This window comes from Desmodus rotundus, chromosome 1 (assembly GCF_022682495.2).
Source record: "Desmodus rotundus isolate HL8 chromosome 1, HLdesRot8A.1, whole genome shotgun sequence".
Lineage (NCBI taxonomy): Eukaryota > Metazoa > Chordata > Mammalia > Chiroptera > Phyllostomidae > Desmodus > Desmodus rotundus.
This window is the reverse complement of record NC_071387.1, coordinates 51744285-51767628: the sequence shown is the minus strand read 5'-3', so window position 1 is coordinate 51767628 and position 23344 is coordinate 51744285. Positions and strand designations below refer to the sequence as shown.

At 43.3% G+C, this 23344-nt stretch overlaps 1 protein-coding gene across 3 annotated transcripts in view; it reads left to right on the top strand.

Annotated features, from left to right (window-relative positions):
- Positions 1-23344, top strand: part of LOC112299563 (histone-arginine methyltransferase CARM1) — a 217924-nt gene that overhangs the window by 112886 nt on the left and 81694 nt on the right. For all 3 annotated transcript variants that reach the window (XM_053924192.1, XM_053924197.1, XM_053924200.1), the window contains exon 5: positions 20549-20659. In XM_053924192.1, coding sequence (XP_053780167.1) covers positions 20549-20659 — 111 coding nt within the window. The remainder of the gene's footprint in view (positions 1-20548; positions 20660-23344) is intronic.

Genomic DNA, 23344 nt, shown 5'->3' with positions numbered 1-23344 from the left:
TGGGGATGGAGAAATCGGGAGTGGCTGCAGAGTGGGTACAGGGCTACCTTCTGGGGTGACGAAAATGTCTTGAACTTGATAGAGATGATGGATGCACAACGTAGTGAATGTGCCAAACACCACTGAACTGTGCCCTTTAAAATGGTTCATGGCTAATTGCATGCTATGTGAATTTTCCCTCAGTCAAGGAATTAAGCTTTGAGTGAAACCCTGGAGACTGTATGCACTGTGCTTGGGCGCACAGAACAGGCTAAGAGCTTTATTGCTACATAAGGACTAGCTCTTAGTTTATCACTTTACTTCATTTTTTTCATAGATTTCACAAGTCCCTGCATTTATTTCCTTCACAAAATGGATCTGAATGAAGAATGATTGTGAGCACGTTATATAAGTGTTGTTCATTATTCTTCTACCTGTTAAGCAGACCAAGTGTTCAAAATACTATGCAGTTCATCTTAAAGATTAGAGTATTGTTCAGTGGAATCAGCAGTCATGGAATTTAGTTTCATACTTTCCCCGTGTGTGGTCTTGGGCAAAACGCTACATTTCTCTGATCCTCACACCCTAGTCCACTGCCATAGGAATTGTAGATCTGTGGCCTTTGGGACTGCAGTATTAATTCCCCAGGAAGGGTGTGTGGAGCATTGAAATACTGATGCAAATGACTCATGCCTCCCTGTGTCCACGTCCATTTGCAAAGTTGTGTAGCTGCTGCTTTCATCAAGAAATAGTCTAATTTCCCCCCTATCTCTGTGCTGTTCTTGCGATGAACTTTAATCAGTAGAATATGACAGAGGTGACATTGGGTGAATTTCAGCCTAGGCCTTTAATGAGCCTTGTGGCTTCCAGTCTCGCCCACTTGGAACACTGAGACCACCCTTCTGTGAGGAAGCCCCGGCCAGCCTCCCGAGGCTGAGAGGGCACAAGGAGGACTGCGGCCGTCCAGGCAATGGCCAGCACCAGCGCCAGACCTATGAGTAAGGCCATCTTGGGCCTCCCAGCCCAACCACCCCTCCAGCCAAATGCAGAAACATGAATTGGTCCAAGCGAGACCAGAATGGGGAGAAATAGTAAATTGTTTCCAGTTTAAGCCACTTCATTGTGATGGGTTTGTGATGCTGCACTAGCTGAGTAAAGCAGAGATGATGAGTGAAAAGTCGTGACCAATGGGCCTCCGGTTGATTTGCCTGCAGCTTTCTTTCCTCTGCCATCTCCATTCTACTATTAAGCCCATCAGAAATTTTTTTATTTTGATTATTGTACTTTTCAATTCCAAGTTTCCGTTTGGCTCTTCTTTGTGTCACGTGTTTCTTGACTGACACTTTTCTACTTTTCCATTGATTTCAGCAGTGTTCATGATTGCTAGTTGGAGCTTTTTTTTCTTTTTATAATAGTTGCTTAAATGTTTTTGTCAGATAATTCTAATGTCTGTGTCACTGCTGTGTTGGTTTCAGTTGACGATCTTTTCCAGGGAATTGAGATTTTCCTGATTATTAACGTGCCAAGAAATTTTAGATTGCATTCTGCAGATTTTCAATATTATGTTGTGGGACTCGAGGTCTTGATTAAAGCCTATGGATGATGTTGATATTTTTCTTTAAGTATTCATTCAACCCGATTGGGTTCAGGTTGTGAGTTCCGTGCCACTCGTTGGTCTTCTGAGGCCCCTGGTTCTTACCTCAGCTCAGTTTTCAAAGCCTTAGCAGTGCTGTTTGCGTCTGTCCCATGTGCACATCACCCAGTGGTCAGTCCGGCACCTAGGCAGAGTTCTCAGTTCTGGTTTGCTCACTGGGAAAAAGCCATGCATGTATAAGTTGCGGATAAACCAAGGAATTTATGGATACAAACCCCCCCCGCAACAAACCCTTTATGGGGTGGAGGAACTTCCTTCCTCTCCATGATCTCCCTGGTATTTTTTGGTTCCCTGGGGACACTTTTCAGTCTCTGGGCCAAAGAGCTCACTCTGCCATGCACTTCTGTGAGTTTGCTTACATATTGGCCAAAAAGAGAGAGAGGGGACAAAGAGAGAATAAAAGCAATGGGGGTTAGTCCCAGCCTTTGGGAATGATGGCAGCATTGGCTGCAGACGAAGGTTGCCCTCTCTAGTAATTTTGGCTCCTGAAGACTGATGTGACTACCACAGTATTGCTGGGGGCTGGGACATCGAGGAGGAAAGGGCAGGGGAAGGGGAGGAAAGCATGGGTGGGGAGGAAAAAAAACCCGGGCGTTTCCACACTCTGTCTGAGCATTAGGGTTTCCCTTTCTGGATGTTGGAGCCAGAACTAGAAGGCATCTCCCGGAGCTCTCTTGTCTGCACACTGGTGCCTGTTTTTGGTGTGTGGAGTCCAGGCCCTGAGTTGGGCGTCAGGGGATATGATTCAGTAGTATTTCCTATTCTGGTCTTCTTTCCCAATCTACCTGCTACTGTTCACTTTTCAGTCTTTAGGTAACTGCTTCATGTGTTCTCACCAGGTTTTGCAGCTGTACTCAGTGGGAAAGACAGGGTGAAGTGGCTCTCTACAACTTACCCAGGACGGGACATTTCCTAGAAGACAAATCTGGGTACTTAGGTGGGGTGAGGGTGACAGTAAGAGACAAAGGCAAGACAAAAATGGCCGTATTTGGCTAAAGGGTCTTATATGTCTTGTCATTTGTCTGGAGGTGCCAGGACCCTTGCTTTGCCAGGGGGCTTATGTCTGTTGAACAGTTAAGGAAGGTAACATTTCCTAATGAGGAGAGAGGAGAAAAACTTGTTTCTTTTGATACCTTCCCTGTTACTCAAGATTGTTAGTAAGCAGTCTAATTGACCTAAGACAGGTTTCTTGCCAATTAAAAAATAAAAATTCAACCTGAGCTATTAATCCATGGCTTAAGGATGATTTCAGGAGGTAATATTTTTATTTACAGAAACTTCCCTCCTTCTGAATTTGTTTAGTTTGAATCTATAATGTATTTTCTATTATCTATAATATATTTTCTATATTATTTATAATCTGATTTTAATTTTGGTTATAGCTTTTAAAGATGGCTCCCCAAACTACTGATCATACTAATTTGCATTAGGTGACTCTTTCTCAGAATTTCACACGCACTGTGTTACTTGACCACTTTATTTGTGTATCTTTTCATCTCCATAAATGAAGATATTGGACCAGGTCTTCCTTAAGTCCACTTCCAGCTCTAACCTTGTTTGATTCTATAAAATACCCCTTTTCTGCCAGTCTGAAATGGGCTTATCTGCCTGTGAAATAAAACAGGCACCCATCTGCTGGGGTTTATGAAGGTGATGATTAATCACATGGTTGATAATTAATTATATCCCTTTCTCCCTCTGAGTTCTGAACTGATTTAGAAGTAGACACAGATGTCAGGTAGAAATCATAATGCCAGCTTTATTGTTGGAAATGCTGTTCAGAATACAGTGTTTGGACCTGTGTCCAAATAGAGATCCTTACTTTGTTTTTCCTCCAAAATAAAATTTTCTACCCACTAAACAGCTGGTCTCCCCAGACTAGTCCAGACCCTGCCCAGCAAGCCTCCACACAGGGGACTCCAGAGTTCATGCTTGAGTAGGGAGTGGGCAGGCTGGCCACTACTGAGCACCGGGCTAGACAGGCTTAGCCCTGTGTCTCAGTCAGATGGGTCACCTCTGTCATGAGGAAAGAAGGAAGAGGTGATGGCTGTTCTTACTTCCATACTTCCCACTCCTGGGTGTCAATGTCCCCTCCCCTCTGAAAACTGGAAGGGCACATTGTCCTGGTTTTAGTGTCTCTGGAATCCCCTCAGCCCCAGACAAACCAGGATGGCTGGTCACCCTAACTCCAAATCTACCACAACTCCAGATCCTTAAAAATCCTTTTTTGTTAGCTTAATTATACTAAAGACCATTCTGAATAACCTGTGTCCGTGGATAGTGTCCATGGAGGACACTATCTTTTCACTAAACCCCTGTATTCTTTCCCATTGAGACTGCTGACCTAGAAGGGAATGATTAATACCAGTGGCTATTATTTATTGAGAAACTCAGTATATGCAAGCACCATGCTAAGAGCTTTCCATACATTGTTTCTGTCTTAGTCAATTCAGGCTGATATAACAAAAATAGTACGGACTGGGTGCTGTAAACAACATTTATTTCTCATAGTCCACGATCAATGTGCCTGTGGAACTGGTGTCTGTTTCCGGCTCATGGATTGCAGCCTTATTGCTGCATCTTCACAGGGCTGAGGGATAGAGGAAGCAAGCTCTTTCCTGTCTCTTTTTATAAGGGTACTGATCCCATCACAAGGGCTCCACTCCTGAGACCTAATTACCTCCCAAAGGCCACATCTTCAAATACCATCACATTGGGGATTAGAATTTTGGAGGGCACAAACATTCAGCCTATACCAGTTTCCTTTCATCTTCATTACAGCTGCATTACTAATATTTTTACTGTTTTAAAGATGAGGGAACTGTGGCCTGGGAATGTTGATAACTTAGGTACTTGATTTAGTACAACTAGTAAATGAAAGGCCAGGATTTGAATCCAGTTAGTCTTACATTAGAGCCCACACACATAACTTCTGAATGGTACTGTGGGAAAGCTGGCTAAAATTACCAAGGGAGACTTTGGTTTCTTTGGGTTTAAGGATGGGGTGAAAACATTGTGGTTTCTTAAACCTCCTTGTGTATGCATGAGGCAGCATTGCCCAGTGGTTATGTTCATTAGTTCCGGAGCCGGGATGCTGAGTTGAAGCTCCAGCTTTGCTACTTTCCATGCACCTGCCTTAGACCTTTACCCTGTTTGCCTTGCAATCTTGCGCAGGTTGTCTACCATCTCTGGGCTTCAATTTCCTTATCTATTGAAGCAGCTACTTCCTAGAGTCCTTGCAAGGTCAAGTTGATTCTGTGCATATGAAGTGCTCGAATACAAGTTCAGTACATAGCAGCAAGTATTATTATTACTGCTGATTTGGACGTGGTGCTGTAGTTTCCACCCCTGCTACCATTTTAAACCTTTCAAATTTTGATTTTTGCATTCTGCCTTTTCCATGCAGTATTAATGAAAACCCTTTGTTGGACAGACCACTGCTGGCTGAGAATTCCATTTGGAATCCATTCAAGAAACTGACCCTGCTGGAACCCATCCCATTCCCCTCCTCAGAGTTTCTGTTAATTGCCATCTGGCTATTTTTAGTTTCTCCAAGTGTGTGCTGGGTACAAGCAAGGGAGGTCTGTCCTGCTGAGGGTGTGGGGCTGTGTGAGCTGTAGGGCTTTAATCTGGAAATGTTTTGACACTTCATTTGTCAGGGCACCAGTTGCTGGAAACTTGTGAAAATAAGCAGGAGCTGGGAGTTAGTTTTTGGTTTTGCTTTGTTTTTTTGTTGTTTTTTTTTTAAGTCAGTGTTTTCAGAGGAGAGAATCCCCAGTCGCAACACCTGCTTAGTGCATCCAAATGTTGGCTTAGGCAGGAGGGGTTCAGGGATTTGAAGCCTTCAAATAAAACAAATAACAGCAACAAACATGCAAAGCAACCTGTTCAGATTGTCAGCTGATATTCAGATTTGCAGAGCCTGGGCTTAAGGCTCTCCCAATGTGAGCTTCTTTTGGACTTAACTGCCATCGGTTTGGTCAAAGGCCATTGAGTTCATTCTAATCCTGCTGTGAAATTCTCCTCCCACTTTAAAACACTGCACACTTTGGGTTAACCTGGCACACCAATGGGGCCTGACCTTAATCATTGGCGGGAATAAAGGCTGCAGCACAGACCTTCCATGTAGTCCTGTCTGCACGTGATGAAGTAGCTTTTGCTTCCTTACATTTTTTTAACCTCTTTAATGAAGTATGAATGACATTCAAAAAGGTCTACATATTTAATGTACACAACTCAATGAGTTTGGAGACAAGTATACATCTGCGAAATCACCACCACATTCTTATCCATCACTCCCAAAAGTTTCCTCCTGCCATTTATTATTATTATTATTATTATTATTTTTATTATTATTATTATTATGTGATAAAAACAACATAAGATATACCTTCTTAGGAGATTAAGTATGCAATACAGTATTGTTAACTCTAGGAACTATACTCTGCCATAGATCTCTAGGAATTAAGAATTACATTATTCATCTTGCCTAATGGAAACTTTGTACCCTGTGACTAATACTTTCCTGTCTCCCCCTTCCCCCAGTCCCTGGAAGCCACGTTCTACTCTCTGCTTCTGTGAGTTTGACTATTTTAAGTACCTCATCTAGGTGGAATCCTGTTGTTTTTGTCCTTTGTGTCTGGCTTATTTCACTTCGATAATGTCCTCCAGGCTCGTCCATGGTGTCACAAGTGGCAGGATCTCCTTTTGTAAGGCAGAATAATATTTTATGGTGTGATATGCCACATTCTCTTTATCCCTTCTTTCCATTCTTTGAATTCTCCACTTCTCACTCCTAAGCATCATTGTTAACTGTAGGGGGGCTCCACTGGCAGAGACCTTCCTCCCCCCCATCTGCCACCGATGAGAATAAGTCTACCAAGACATGATCTGTTTGGGGAGGAAAGGTGGCAGATCTCTCAAAGGAGAAGGGCCAGGAGCCTATTGTTCCTCAATAGGCTTTTATTGGGTTTAATTTGCATAGGAATACAGGGCATATACATAAAGCTCAATCATTGTCAGGCAGTAATGATCAAACAATAGATAACAAACAAAGAACTATGAGGGCTTATTCTGAGTCAGGGTCAGTTAGCTAAGGGTTATAAAACTTTGGGGAACAAACTCATTTCATGTTTGGACCTTTATCATTTAAATTGAGGGTGTTAGCAAAGTAGGTTCCATAGGATTTTACGCATTCTTTCTGAGGCCTGATCCCTGGGGAACCGCCCTCTCCAACACAGGGCCGCACCCACCTTCGGGCATTGTTTCAGGATTAAGGCATTGTGTCAGGCTTAAATCAGGGACTGGGAAGTAAGGCAGCCAAGAGATTAGGAGACTTCTTGCCTACAGAATGAGGACTCAGACTATGTCAAAGCCGAGGGGCGAGGGTCTATCACCCCCTTTGTCTATAGCCCCCCCCAAGTCCTTCCCTGAGGGCCCCTTTGTGACCGTGCCTGTCTTAGGTCGCCTCTTCTTTGAGGAATCTTACCTGTCATTGGCTAACAAGTCATCTGCTGGGGGCCAACCAGGGTGAAGTAAAAGGGGACAGAGGCGTTGCCCCTACCAGAGAGATAAGCTTTGTCTCCTTAATGGCTTATGGTCCCAAGGTCTTTTTACTCAGCCTCAGCCATAGGGGACTACAGCTTCTGAAACCAGGCAGGGCGGTTCCCAACAGTTAATCTGGTGACAGAACCCTAGTTCAGAGCTGTGTAGGGAAGAGGGAAGAAAAGAAACTACTCTCCACTCTTGCTTAGGTCCTTTGCATTTCCTATCTCCGTTAATCTCATTTAATCTTCGCGTGTTAGACAGCTGGTTTAGAAACCAACTCTGCTAATTTGATTTTTTAAAAAGATTTAAAAGGAAAAAAAAAAAATTTCCTAAAAGGATAGAGGAACACTGAGGAACTAGGCTTAGAAGCTGCCAAAGCAGAAAGAATTTCTAAACTCATGCTGCAGAATTGACCTCAGGAAGGCAGCAGTGCTGCCTGGTGCACCGCCGTCCCAGTGCTGCCTCGGGCGCTGGCCTCAGCACCTCCCTCTGTCTCAGCACCTCCCTCTGGTGTGCTGCAATCTGGCGGTAGCTGTGACCTCACCCGAGTGAATTCTGCGCTGCCCCAGTCCTCACTCTCTGAGCTTCTCGTACAACGTGCATCTTGTTGGCAGAGCCTCAGTCATGCCTGTGCTTTAGCTGTGAGGGTGCTGGAAGGAAGCGTCAGGCACCTCAGCTTCCCCAGCTGGAGGCTGCTGCTGCCTCGCAGGCGGACATTCCCCAAACGTAGGGAGGGGTCAAATGCAGAGTGGTACAAAAAATTACATGTGCTTGATGGTCTAGCATTATTAGTAAAGCGACCAGATCTACATCATTTTAATTAACTCGCTTTACTGTTCACATCTACTGAGTGGTAGATCTATATGCAAACTCAGGTCTGTTTGTGTCAAAGCCTATACTGCAGGGTGATTTGGGGAGCAACAGAAAGCCATTATGATAATCAAACTGGTATTTTATTTATCTATGTGATTTTTGGAATGTGTATGGGGTGGGATTCATGATAATGAAAAACAGTCTCCTGCAGAAATATGTCTGTATATACTTGACTCTTGAACAGCACAAATTTGCATTGCCAGGTCCCCTTATATGCAGATCTTATGTAGCCAGCCATCTGTATCACTGGGTTTTGCATCCATAGTTGGGAATTTTTGTATGCAGAGGGCCAACTGTATGCATTGTTCTACATCATTTTATATAAGGAACTTGAATATTCATGGATTTTGGTATCTGCAGGTGGTCCTGGAACCAATCCCCCACAGATACTGAGGGAGGACTATTTATTTATTGAAAAAAAATGAGTATATCTGTGTGCATGTGTGTTTTTATGGTTTCATTTTCCATGTGATTTGGGTTTGGGAAGCTGCTTTAGTTTCGTAGGACTGCCATAACAAACTACCGCAACCTGCGTAGTATAGAGCTGAAGTGTGTCGTCCCACAGGTCTGGAGGCCAGAGTCAGAAATCAAGGTGGCGGCAGCCTCTGAAGGCTCTAGGGAAGGTCCTTCCTTGCCTCTCTTACCATCTTTGGTTGCTAGGAGTCCTTGGTGTTCCTTGACTTGTAGATGCATCACTTCAATCTCTGCATCCGTTGTCACATGGCATTCTTCCCATGTGTCTGTGTCTCTGTGTATGACTTTCTCTCTCCTTATGATGACACCAGTCATATTGGATTTAGGGTCCACCATAATCCAATATGATATCTTAACTTCATATATCCATAAAAGACCCTGTTTCCAAATAAATTCATATTCACAGGTTCTGGGAAGACATGAATTTTGGAGGACACAGTTAAACCCAGGACAGAGGACAGGGCTCATGTTAGGACCTGTATCATAAGAACTCACCCCTGGGATTAATTCTCTGTAATAGAGGTTGAAGAGAGAGAGATAGGAAATGAATTTGTTTTAACTGATCTCTTTGGCTTCTTAGCCCTAAGAGGGCCTCTACATGTATTTCCTGGTTGTGAATATGAAGCAGATGGCATGTCTGTGCCAGGGTTCTCCTGAACTTGAATAGACTCTGCTCCTGAAAGTGTACTGGAGGAAGATAACAGAGTTGGCAGAGAAAAATGATTTCATTTGGTATGAAAACGAAGTGCAGCTTTCAAGGAGAGCCAAGAAGATTGAATAAACAATGATCATAGACTGCTTTTAGGGTATTTGGGAAAGAGAGAACTGAGGCTTTAAAGCAATACATGAATTTCTAGTCAAGATATCTGTACTGAAAATCCCAATCTGCGGCTTTCAAGTTGATGACACGTGACCTTAATCTTTTTGAAGTTATTTTTAAGTTGAGATAAGAACACTTAACACTTGGTGGCTGGAAGAGTTCAGTGAGCTGCCATACGAAGAGTCTCAGGACGGCGTCAGGATGCTGTGGGCCCAGCTGGGGAACCTGAATCGGAAGTCGTTGGCACTGCATGGATGTGGCTGACCTGGGCTTGTTGGGATAAACTAGGTTATGCTGCTGTAACAATCAGCCCTTAGATTTCAGTGATCTAAACCAGCAGATCTTTATTCCTTGCCTACGGTCCACATCTCTTGTGGGTTAGCAAAGGGCTGTGCTCTCATTCTCACTCCAGGATCCAGGCTGAAGGAACAGCGTCCTTGTGACACATACTAGTTCCTGTTGCAGAGACAAGGAGAGAGGGGCAAATGTTCCTCCTGAAAGTGACCCATGTCACTAATGACCATTTTACATGGGCTAAAACAAGACATGTGACCACTGCTAATTTCAAAGGGGCAAGGGAGTGCAATTCTACTCTGTACCCATAAGGAGAACCAGAAGTATTTGTTAAATGGCACTAATGACTATCATAACAGATGGCACTTTTGCAAAATCATTAAAGAAGGGACAGATTGCTAAGGTGATATTCTCAGCTCATCATCTGTGCATGGGAGAGAACCAGGAACACGAGAGGGGGTTGAAGGATTAATATTTCACTGACAGGGTTTATTGGGTAACTTACTCGTAACTTCTGCCTGGTACATTGGCTACCCCCTAAATGCGAGGCATTTTAGAAAGTTCCTAGGGTTGCATTTCTGAACCTTTCACATTGCTTCTGAGACAGCACTGTGCAGGATCAACTACTGACTTTGCAAAGGCTATAAAGAAGGCTCTATACAACTAACTTTTGAAGTAGATGACTTTTTTTTTAATATTGCTTGCCAGGATAAGAACGTATGTAGATAAAGAAGATAAAGTCAGTGAGAATGGTTAAATTGGACAAAACAATCAAAGAATAAGCAGTTCAAAGTACTACACTAGAGCCTGTTTTTTTTCTGGCAATGAACCAGGAATTGCGTTCCAGGGAACTCAGAGCTTGCACCCAAATCCTCTTTTCATTTACTTTCCTCAGTCTGAGGCATCAACACCATCACTCAGCTTCAGAGTGGTGGGGTAGAAGTTCTGGAAACCCGGAAAAGACAGAATCCCAGAAAGCTGTCAATCAATATGGTGAATTGTATATAGCTGCCACCATTTCTAGGTTCCCTAAATCACAGATAAAAACAGGAGAAAGGGAAAGGGGCACGAGGCAGGGAAGGAAGGGACAGTACGTGTCGGCACGGCAATCACCGAACCGGCCGCATTTGTGAAAACTGTTCCATGTCACAGAACATCTACAAAAAGGCCATATGAAGCCACTCCATCTTCAGATAGTTCGTCCAGGGGAAGAAAGGAGAACAAGTCATCCTTTGGCTGCCACTTCCCCTTGGTCCAAGGTGTTGGCTCCCTTGCTGCTCTAGGGTGCACACGCACGAGTGCCACATGGGTTCTGTAGCGTGGCCACAGCAGCACCAAGGAACTCTGTGGTAGGGGGCGAGGCACAAAATGCACGTGGCATGGGCGAGGTGAGCACTGTTTTTTTGTGCCATGAGGAACTAGAGGAAGGCCCTGCAGCAGACTCCTTGGACAGTAGTGACCGTAGCAGCAGCCGGGGCAGCAATGAAACTCAGCTCCAGTCTTGAAAGGTCAGCACAGGCGATTTCTAGCGCCACTCTGGCCAGAGAGCAAGGCAAGTGTTCCATTGTGGCGCGACACAAAAACTGAATGCATGTGCAGTAGTCGCCCCTTCTCCACGGTTTTGCTTTCTGAGGCTTCAGTCACACACAGTCAACTGGGGTCCAAAAACATTAATGGAAAGTTCCAGAAATAAAGAGTTCATACGTTGTAAATTGCACTGTGTTCTGACCAGCATGATAAAATCCCGTGCCATTCTGCTCTGTCCTGCCCACGATTTCACTCACCCCTTTGTCCAGCACATCCCTGCAGTGTATGTTCCCGCCTGTTAAGTCACTTAGTGACTGTCTAGGTTATCCGAATGTCACGATACCACAGTGCTTGTGTTCAAGTAATCCTTATTTCACTTAACAATGGCCCCAAATTAATTCACATATTTTATTACAGTATATTGTTATAACTGTTCTATTTTGGTTTTGTTGTTAATTACATAATTGTACCTAATATGTAGATTAAATTTTATCATAAGTATGTATGTATAGGAAAAACACACACACACAAATATATATATGGTTCAGTATTATTAGAGGCATCCATATGTTCAGAGGGTCCTAGAATGCACCCCCTGTGGATGATGTAGTATAAACATCATCCAAGCCAGGAACCTGGGTCGGGGGTGGGGGGTGGTGGACAGTCTAGACTTTCTTTCCTTTCCAGTCTTCAAATTCTTTAGCATCTGCTAACTCAGCATCTTTACTTTTCCATTTCCCTCTGTTCCACACTAATTCTTAGTTCTCTTTCTTACTGTATCTTTCCTAGAATATTGCAAAAGTTTTCCAATTAGTTTCTCCACTTACAACAGTTAAGATATCTTTGGCTTCAAGTAGGAGAAAATTCCCACTCAAATTAGCTAACACAGTTGGAGACAGTGTGACAAGGAGGTGTTATAATCCAATTACTCTGAGCATCAAGTCCAAATTTAACCATGTTCAGGAAAGAAGAGGCATCTTCTCTCTGTATCTGTATCAGAAGGGAGGAAATCTTTGCCAGTGGCCCACCTGCAGACTTCCCTTCAGGTCTCGTTAGCAGCACTGTGTCACACACCCAAGTGTAAAGCCATCACTGGCCAGAAGAATGGAACCATCTATGATTGCCCTAGACCAATCCGATCCCCTTGTTAGGACTGGAGGTGGATAACCACATGGAGGAGGGTAAATTCTCAATAAAATTGAGGTTCTGGTAGAAAAGAGGAAGGGTCTGATGTTGGTTGGGAACCACCCGCATCTGCTCTGCTACCTCTGATCTTGTGCCCTCCGACCTAGGGTCCGTCACCAGAATGCTGCTGCTGGAATGTGACTATGCAAAAATTATAGTGTTTAAAACTTTTTCATGATCCCTGTTTGCTTCAGGATCAAGTCTTAGTAGTTCTTAGCCTTCTGTACGAGACCATCTATGATCAAGCATCTGCCACTTTCTCCAGTTTTTGCTCTTGCCATGTTCATGTCTCAGCCACACTCCTACCTCCCCCTTTAAAGCACACATCACGCTCCCACAGAACTTTCCTGTCTTCCTGCTAGGACTGGCTCTGTCCTTCTTGGCTGCCTTTTTTCACATGGATCCCTCTTCCTGGAGCTCCTGCCCCGCCCGTCATTCAGATGGTGCCTCACTGATTCCCCTTTCAATTTTCACTACCCAGGACACCTCAGATCTTTCCAGAACCTTCGGTAGAGTAAAGCATCCTCCTTCGTACTCTAAATGTGCGCTCTGTATAACCCTAACGTTGCCCCTGCACATGCTGTTGTACTGCTTTCTCACATGCGTCTTTCTCCGTACCAGACAGGAGTAGGCTGCATTCATCTTTGTGTTCCTTGAACCTAGCAGCGCTTGGCAAAATGGGTAAACAGCAGATGCTTAGTAGATGTCTGATGAATGAATGGTGAGCCTACGGGTGTAGAGCTGAGTGACCTAGTCTGAGTCTATTGGCAGCCTTTGAAGATGAGGTAAACTCAGAGTGATCAACACACATTGTATTTTCCCATAATACAGGAGGACAGGAGTTGGAGAACTGGGAGAAGAGTGGTTCAAAGATTGGTGATGGGTTTACTTGTCCTCTGCCAGAAGACCAGGCAGAGTGAAACAGGGGTGCTCATGAGCAAGAATTCTCATTATTGAAATACAGGCAGCCCTTTGGTTGAAAGCAAGGTTCACTGCACAGCAGATGTAGAGTTCTGTCTTATGTGGAGCTGTCTCTGCAGAATTTTCCTGCCATAATTAAACTACTAATTATCTGAATTAGATGCAAATCTAAGGTACAAAATCCATAAAGAGATCTCTTCTGCAGCCCTTGAGATGGTTTGGAATTTTTCTTCTCTAATAAAATCCAGAGTTAGAGTTGTGATGGGCTGCAAAGGCTGTATGCGCCGTGCTTATTCTGTTACTGCCTAGAAGTTGTTCAGTCAATGGTTTGAGCATTGGAAGGGTTGGCTGTGGTCCATGGGAATAGTCAGCCCCTTCCAGGTAGCAACGATGGTGAAAGTGCGTGACACTGTGCAGGGCATGGGATGCATGTAACTTTGGGGTACGTCTAAACCTTCTGTGCGTCTACAGATGTAATCAGATGATGGCTGGCAGAAGCAGCGATGGCAGTGGAAGTGCCCAGGTGGGTAGGACACAGAATTTAGGAGTAGAAAGCACACAAAAATGGCAGTGGGGGTATTGCAATTCAGAGCAGCCATTGACATGCTCAGGAAAATAAAGGAAAAATCAATAAATAATAACTGGCGTAACTGGAGGAATTGATTGTGAGATAATCAGGACCTTCATATTGAAAGAAAATTATGAAAATGCTGGAGTGAAAAAGGTATTATGACCAATATTGCTATAGCATGAACAGTACAAAGAATAACTTAGAACTGAAGATGAGGGGAAAGTGGCTAAGAGCATAGGTTTGAAATAGATACATTTGTTTTTATCTCGTCTCTGCAATTTATTAAGTATAGGACTTTAACTCCATCTTATTCTCAGCCTCTTTATCTACAACACAGAGGACACGTCCGTGTCCACATTATAGACTTGTCCCCACAAGTGAATAAGTCAATGCCTACGAACTACTAAACAGGCACAGCACATAATAAGTATAAAACAAATGGTACGTAATGACTTTATTTTTACTCTATTATCCAAGGATTGTTTTTTGTTTCACACTTTCATAAGGATCTGGATATTCCTTATTAATTTTAAGCTGGTAAACCCAATTAAATAGCTTTGAACCCGCTTGGAACCTTTTTAGCCCTGTCCAAACATTTTGAGGATTTCTTTGCCCAGGAAACAACAAGAGCATGTAATTAAAATCATCTGTACAAGTGAAATGATGATCGTAACACTGAAAATTTTTAAACTTTACTTACAAATAAATTCATAGAACTTTTGGCCACTGATACATGGACCAGTTGTTGACTTTTCCCTATTAGTCCTGGCAGGGATTTCGCACCATTTTCTGGCATTCCCCCATGTAAGCCCCAAATTAATCATGTCTGCAGTTACTGCCTCTGCATCCCCGGGCAGCTGAGGATGAATTCTCTCTCTAGAGGAACATTGTGCACAGAACTCACTGGATTGTAATACGGTAAATGGCAATGTCAAGAGTAAGTTATACTTTGAAGGATGCTTAAGATCCCTAAATTGGCATAGATGGGCTATGCTGGTAGAAGGTGCTTTCTCAGGGAGGTAACAGATTTGCGCCATATTTTCTAGACCGTGACTCTGTTCCCCATTTGGGGTACTGAAACACATTATTATTTGTTTGTTCAACAAAGATTTAGAGGGTATCTCTATTATGTGTCAGACCCCATATTATATCATAGATTCAATGATGAGAAACAGATGGTGGTCTATCCCTTAATAAAACTCACAATCCAGAGGAGGATACAGGTATTAATCAAGTAATCAGCCCTTGAATGAAACAGTATGACTGTGGTGAGTGTTATGAAGGAAGAGTATAAGGAAGTGGTGATAATGAAGCACCAACAGGAGGACTTACCCGGGAGAGGAGCAAAGATTAGGGAAGTCTTCCCTGATGAGGAACTGTCTGGGGTCTGAAGGATGAGTTGGTATACTAGCCAGGGGGCCTGCAAGGAGAGAGGTGGTATACCTGGCACAGTGGTTTAGGAAAGTTAAATAATGGGACTATTTACAAAGATGTGGCTAGAGGTAAGGGAATGAACATGGGGTGGCGAGACACCCTGGCACTAGCAAGAGTGGGTATCTGTTACCACCATTAGGCCTAAAGGGGCAAAGGGTAGGGTGGTTACTGGAAGCCTGAGAGAATGGTCATAGCTCTAAGAGATGGAGGCCCAACAAGAGCTGTGACTTTGGGGCGGGGGGGGGGGTGCACAACCAATCTGTGGAGATCCAGGAAGGAAGAAGCCAGGAGAATAAATCATGTGACCTCACTGTCCTCCCTCCTTCTGGCCTCCTGTTGTCTTTTCTCTTGACTGATCCCAACTAGAGCCCAATGGCAGGGAAGCCCAGTGGTACAGTCTATGTAGGTCAGACTCTTGACAAAGAGCAGGATGGAGAAGATTAGACAAGAGGTTTGGTGGAACTAATTGAGGAAATCTAGACAATGGGTATTGAGTAGGTTAAATTTTTTTTTAAATCATCATAGTCTGATACCATAGTATAGTGGGGAGCACCCCAGGCAAAGAGAACACATGTGCTAGGATCCCACATCAGAAAGGAGCACAGAACCTTCCCAGATGGCCACTGTCAGGGCAGAAGGCTGCCTCGGATCATTAGAGGAGGAACCCAAGGGACATGCTTGGGTTGGAGTCAAGGAGGAAAGACAGAGATCAGGAAGAGAGCCGGGGTAGAAAGTGTCAGGTCTGTGAAGGGACTTGAAGGCCAAGAAATAAATAGGCCAGGAAGCAGAAGAGAAGGTTGGGTGAAACTGTTCAGGATATAAGGCAAGGGCATCCCGAGCACATCCTGTTTGGGTGCTAGCTTTGGGGTGCAAGAACGCTCCCAGAGTCCAAATGGCTGGCAAAAGTTATAAGCCTTTTCCATAGGCATTTCAAGGTAATCTTGGAAGTAGGAAACTGCCATATTGAGCCATCCCATTCAGTCATTTAGTCAGCAGATATTTATTAATGCTTTTTATGTTTCCAGTGCACTGGGTATTAGGAGATCAGTGATGTGATTCTTGTCTTTGAAGATCTCAAAGGCTAAGCAGGGAAGATAAATGTGTAAAGAAATATTTGTGATATCCTATCATAAGTGCTACTAAAGAGCTACATCCCAGGTGTGAGAGAGCCCAGTGTAGACTGACTGGGGACGTGAGGTAAAGCACCCCCGAGATTTGATGTCTGAGCTGGGTCTTCAGTTCTCCAGGTAGAAAAATGAGAAGTATTCACCCAAGGGAAATATATTTGTCAGTATATGCCAGCTACTGAAACAAATGATTCCTAAATCTCAGTGTTTAACATAATAAAGTTTAAGTCTTTTTTGTGTTACGTCCAGTGTGTTCTGAGTAGCTCTTCCCAAAGTGTTGACACAGGGATTCAGGCTTTTTTCAAATCCAACAGGTGATTTCCAATGCCCAGCAGAGAGCGTGGGGAAGGTTCCCAAAACCCTCAACCACCTTGGTCCAGATGTGACACTCATAAGTTCCCCTCACATTCCTTTGGCCAGAACTAGTCACATGGCCGTATGTAGATGCAGGGGGGTGGGACATGTAGTCCCAGCTGGGCAACTGCATCCCAAGAACTCTACTCTAAGAGAGCATGAAGCTTTTGGTAAGCTGTTAGCTGCCTCTACCATGGGGGATTGCACGTGCCGGAGCCTGGAATCAGCGAAAGGGACACAGTTGCTGAGCCTAGAGAGCATGGGGAGGAAGGAAGAAGAGAATTACAGAAAAAGAGGCCAAAATAGTCAGTTGTTGCTGGATTTCTCAGGCCCAAGGATGACAAACCAAAGAACCCTGGACCTTCTCCACCTACATGGAACCACTGGAGGTGGTTACCCAGGGCGTGATACGATTAGATTTACGTATCTTCACAGTTTACCCTTCTCTCTCTCTTCTCTCTCTTTCTCTACCCCCACCACCACTCCCTCCCCACCACTCCCTACACAAAAAGTGAGCCATGATGGTGCAGATTGTTGAGCACTGGTTTTTCACTCCATCTCTGCTACTTACCAGCCTTGTTGCCTTGGGCTGAAAACAGTCTCTCTAGGGCTCAGTTTTCTTATCAACAAATGGGGACTCAACTGTGTGCTCTCCATCCCAGGGAGGCATGAAGATCAAACAGAGTCAGCGGACTGTCCTTTGGAAACTAAACTGCTTTGCAGTTTCAAGGGGATTTTATTACTCGCTTTTGCCTCTGCCGGAGGGGAGATAATTTTCCCTAGGGCGAGAATGTATAACATCATGTCTGCCAAGGTCCTCACACATACCCAGTTCTGTGCTGGTCTACAAACGGTACAATAAAAAATGGGCTCAATATAATCTTCTGTGAGGACAAGAAAATACAACTAGAGGTAGCTTCAAGGCTTCCTTTGATGTCATGCAAGAAAGCGTAACACAATTTTCTGTGCTAATGTTCTCTTACCTCCCAGTCTTGGAAACGCCAGCTGGAAAGGGCTGAGGTGGTATATCTCCATTAAAGCCTTAATGCTTGCTTTGGTCAATGGTTTTTCACCAGAGAATTTATTCTCAGCCTTCCACAGCTTTGCTTCCATTATTGCATGGCTTACATAGAGAAGGCAAAATGTCCCTCCTCCTCTTGACCCTCTCCCACCAGCCTAGACTGAACATTCACTTATTACCTTTTTAAATATACACACAGGCTGGAAGTAGCTGGCCTCATCTCGATAATACTAGCAAAAGATCAGATTATTTTTCAGGGCTTATGCCTTGAAAAAGGTTCTGAAAAGAAAAACAAATAGGGTTAATTTGGCTTGAAATTAGATAGACGTAAAGTATTTGGAAATTGCCTCGGTTTGTTATTTTTTACCTGTAGATAACATCTAAGTCTATGAAAGCATCTTTCTACCTAATGAACTAATTTGCCAAAAGCTGAACCATATCAGGCTCCCTCCCATCTCTGTCCCTTTTGTCTTTTACCCCATTCCCTTTCTCCTATGTCTCTGGCCTGGCGGTAAATATTTCTTTGGTTTTTAGTCTGTAGGATCAAGAGAACTGAAAAACAGCTGCTCTAAGTTGTGCCTCATGATACCCAAATGAAAGGGACCAAGAGCTCCATTCACCCATTCTAGGGAACCATCACCAGACCACGCAGGTGCAATGTCTGCTAGCTCTTAATTTTATATCCATGTTTTTTGTATTGAACATGGAATCTGAGGTGTTATATTTTTAATTGAAGAAGGCTCTGGAAAGGTTTTTCTGGATGCATCTTTTTTGACGGTCATGGATTATGACCTCCAACTTAACAGCTCCCACTCCCTAAATAGCACTCATGGGTGTTCTTGCAAGGGACCAGGGTTCATGTGAAGATGATGCATTTCCTAGGGAGGATGAGGAGAAGTGAATATTGGTATTTCTAAAAGTATAGACAGCCTGAGAGCAAATTCTGGAGACTGGGTGACATTTAAATTGGTAATGCTCCTAATTACCCAAACCCTAGGAAACCATATGGAATACAGTCACAGCTCTAGAATTAATATAAGTGAGCACTGTGAACCCATTACTAACAGCATGTTCTCTTAGAATAACGGCACAGGATCTGTGTCAGCACAGTGTGGCGCTGCAGTTAACACACACGTGCACGTACACACATCCTCTTGAGATTTCCTGATTTTTGGAAAATTTTTCCTGCTATCAAAATTTAAAAAAAAAAACCACCTTTTCTAAGTTTTCCTACAAAAAATAGTATTTCGCCTCCTTGTCAAACATTGCCTAGTGGTATTCTGTGTTAAAATGTCATATTTACATTTTTAATGTTGGTAAAACAATTCCTGCATTGAAATCCTTAACATCAAATCCTTATTAAGCTAATTAATGATGCTTTTTAGCAAATAGATTCTTTTTGCAAATGTAGAAGTCTTGAGGGAAGTAAGTATAAAGAGCCTCACATGACACTAAAAGCAGTCCTTTGAATTATCAAACCTCCCAAGCCTCAGGGGCACAACCACCTTCGTGTTGGTCTTCTTGGTTATCTTCACCGTTTGGGTTCTCACCCTCCTAAACAGTTTGGAGAAAAACAAATGAGGTAATTAACTGCTCAGTAGATTAGGTCATTCATTACTTCTACTGTGAAATACTTTGTAACCTAATTATTTTATGTTAGCATAAGCATCCCCATTCATTACAAAATGCCGATCAATAAACAAGCTAAAAAAGAAAAGCACGTCATATTTATAAAGATGAACTTAAGTAAGCGGTGTACGATTTCATAGAACAGGAGCTTGGAAGGCATAAATATCCAGATTCAACTCTTCGCTCCCGCACTTGCCGCTAGGTGTGACCTTGGGCTGGTTCTTCAGGGTCTCTGACTTTCAGTTCCACTTGTCTGTAAAGTGGGCATCGTAACGCTATCTACTCCTATGTTTATTGTAAGGAATTACAGCCACACTAAATGGCTTGCTCAAAGCTAGTTGTAAAAGATGCTAAGAATAGCAGTCACTGATGAGACAGAAATGCAATAACCTGAAATTTCAATGATCAGACAAGGCCACGGCGTCATCCGTGTTTGGGGATAGGGGCCCAGTGTGTACTCTGCACCTCTTGCCTGTCAGCATGTAGGTGCAAGTGAATCATGGTTTCCTTGATGTAGCCCCAGGTCTGAGCACAGAGAATAAAGGAAAAGTTTCTGTAGATTCTGTCCACTGCCTTGATGGCCTCCACATAAACCTCCCCAACTTTGTGGAGGGGGTCTGGGGAAAAACACACACGTCACTTTAGGATTTTTAGAGGTGTTATTTTCAGTTATTTCTGAAAAGTTTATATATGTATACAATTTAATATATAATGATATATATAATTCTAAAAATTATTTGAGACAGTGTTCACTTTGTTCATGGACTGATTAGGTAAGCAAGCTCATTCATGTCACTCTGCTTTTCTTGGCCCTAACCATCCTAAAAGCAATCCATGCTCCTAGAAAACTATAATAATAATAGCAGCAATTTGAAAAACACCAAGTATGTGCCACATGCTTTGTATACACTTCATATTACTTAATCCCTGCAGCAAACCTTAAGAAGTGGATATTAATAACCCTGTTTAACATATGAGAAAAAGGAGTCTCTCAGATTCCTGACTTGGCTGAGGTAAGACTACTTGTAAATATCAAAGCTAACGCTAAGTCTGATCCCAGTGCTAAGGTTGGCGTGGTGCCCACAGCCAAGTGCCTGTTTGTGTTCTCACCCTGTTTTGCATTCTCCTCTCCTTCCAGGTCGTTCTAGATGTTGGTTGTGGATCAGGAATCCTGTCGTTCTTTGCTGTACAGGCTGGAGCGAGGAGAGTCTATGCAGTTGAAGCCAGCTCCGTAGCCCAATATGCTGAGGTGAGTGATGTTTCCACGGCAGCTCCTCACTAGGTCTTCGGTAAGCTTCAGGGGACTTGGTGATGGACTCTTCCAAGTAGGTAATGCAGGAGAGTTTTTTAATACCAGTTTGATTTTTTTTTTCCTATTAAGACATTACTGGTGAAAGAGTCCCACCTCGTTCTAGTAATTAATAAGAAAACAATTATTTAAAAAATTTCACGAATTCAAAACCATGACACAACTTTCTCCCCATTGACCAGGTTATAGGTGGGCCTGAGGGAGATGAATGTTTTCTTACCTTTAATGACCTGCCAAGGGGAGGAGCCAGACCTCCCTGGAACTAGGTTTATTTTTTTCTTAAGTGCTGTACAAACAATAGCTGCACCACTCACTTTAAAGTGTACGTTTGCTTTCAGGGGCTATTGCTACATGGTTGAGCACAGACGTCTCTGCTTCAAGGAGCTGTTTCGAATTTTAGGTTCTAACTGGAGGACAGGGGATGATTTGTTTTAAATATAGTGCTCTATTATCATTACAAAATATGTAAGAGAGAATTACAAAGAAAAATACAAAGAGAGAATTAGTCCAAGTCAAGCGTCGGGTAATAACGGATTTTGGTAGCATTTGGATGTAATAGTAACCCAATCAAGCTGGTGCGTTTGGATGTGTATGTCCTCAGGTGAACAGGGTGATGGGCTTGTCACTCACTTGTGAAGGAGGCCTGGGTTTTAATGAGGGATAGTATGACAGAGAGGGGAAAGCTGGGCTTCTGCTTCTGCTGAACCTCTGGTAGCCCTGAGTGGTGTTTGGTTTGGGTTGAGGAAGCAGGGAGAGACCGAGGCAAGTAGCCCAGTAGGCGCGCCGGAAGGAAAGACCGCCAGGGCCTCACGGCTGGCATGTCATCATGCTCATTTTCCTTCTTCCAGCAAGTCTTGGATAAAAATTGTTTTGGTCATTTGCTGCTTTGACGATTTTGAAAAGCCACTTTTATTAAATAGTGGGTGTACACAAAATAATGTTTGTTGAATATGTGCAGTGTAAAGAATAACAGTACAATAAATGTGTGCACACACCTCTTTTAAGAAACAGGCTGTTGGCACTTCCGGGAAAGGTCCACGTGTCTCTGCCTGATCATTTCTCCTTCCTGCCCTAAAGAGAGGTAACTTCTATTTTGAATTTGTGTTTATCATTTTTTTGTTACTTATAGTTTTACCACATATGTTTCTGTCTCTAAAAACAAACACTTATGAACTTTCCGAAAATGGAATCATAATATATGTGTTCTTCTGCAATTGACTTTTTTTAACCCAACATTATGTTCTTGAGGTTCATTTGGTCAGTGCATACAGCTGTTCTTTATTCCTCTTCAGTGCGGGTAGCGTTATGCTGTATGCAACGCTGCCAGCGGTTGGTTCCCTGTGCTGCTGGCAGACTTTAGATGGCTTGCGTTCTAAAAGTGTTGTTATTATGAGTCCACTTGCCCCGCCGCTTCTTTGCTGGAGTTTCTCAGCACATACGCAGCAGCACAGTTGTTGGGCCATGGGGCAGGCTTGCCTTCAGTTCTGCTCTATTATGCGACATTGTTTTCCAGAGTGGTTGTATCAATTTTCCCTCCCTCCAGAAGGAAATGAGAATGCCATTGTCAGGCAGCTTTGCTAGCACTTGATATTGTCAGGCTTTGGATTTTGCCGATCCGTATTTATGACAGGATATTGGTGGTTTTAATTGGTACTCCCGCGTACTAATGACTGAGCGTCTTCGCAAAGTGTTTTGCGCATTTCTCCTGGGTATACCTGTTCAAGTTTTTTACAGCTTTCCTCTGGATTGTTTTTCTGATCTGAATTCATTTGTAGGGATGATTTATATATTTGGATGTTAATCCTATGTAGTTTTACGTGTGGAAAATACCCTCTCCCAGTTTGTGCCCCGCCTTTGCTCTCTCTGTGGTCCTAGTAAACTGTAAATATGGAATTCTAAATAAAAGAGAAGAGAATATAAACTTATATAGAGTAACCCCCCAGATAAAAATGCCTCCTAGATTTTAATAGATCTTAAAATGCATTCGTAAAGATGAGGAGCTGAGTGCAGAACTCTGTCTCGGGTGCTGCTTATTCATTTAATCATGTTGCATTCTGTGGCACCCGTGATTCTGTTTGTTGGGGAATCTAGGAGAAGCAGCACGATTAAGGTCACTTCTGTGTTCCGAGAGCTTCTGTTATGGAAAGAATCTGACCTTGTGGCTCACATCAGACATTTCCCGTTCCCTCCTCCCCCCAAAAGAGAGTGGCATGATTTGGGGATTTTCTTTTTTTCATATAGTTTGTTTTCTCATACAAATTAATGTGGTCTGTGACACATTAGATATTTATTTTCAAAACTATAAAAATCTAATACTCTCGACTGTAGTATTTTAAGGGAAGAGAGGAAGAAGTTAACTAGAGATGTTCTTGCATTCCCTAGCCTTTATCCTGTCTCCATCCCCAGCAAAAACTCTCAGTAATCACCAGCACGCCATGGGAGGAGCCATGATGGAACTTCCTGTGCGATTGGTTTCTCCTAGAGCATACTCATCCTGATTAAACACATCGGCAGGATGGTGCAGAGTGGGGCTCCCCTCATGGACACTTTTTCCCAGGGTGCAGCCGCTATATAATTATAAAGGCCTCTAGCAGGAAGCCAATGCAGAGAAGAAAAGAGAACTAA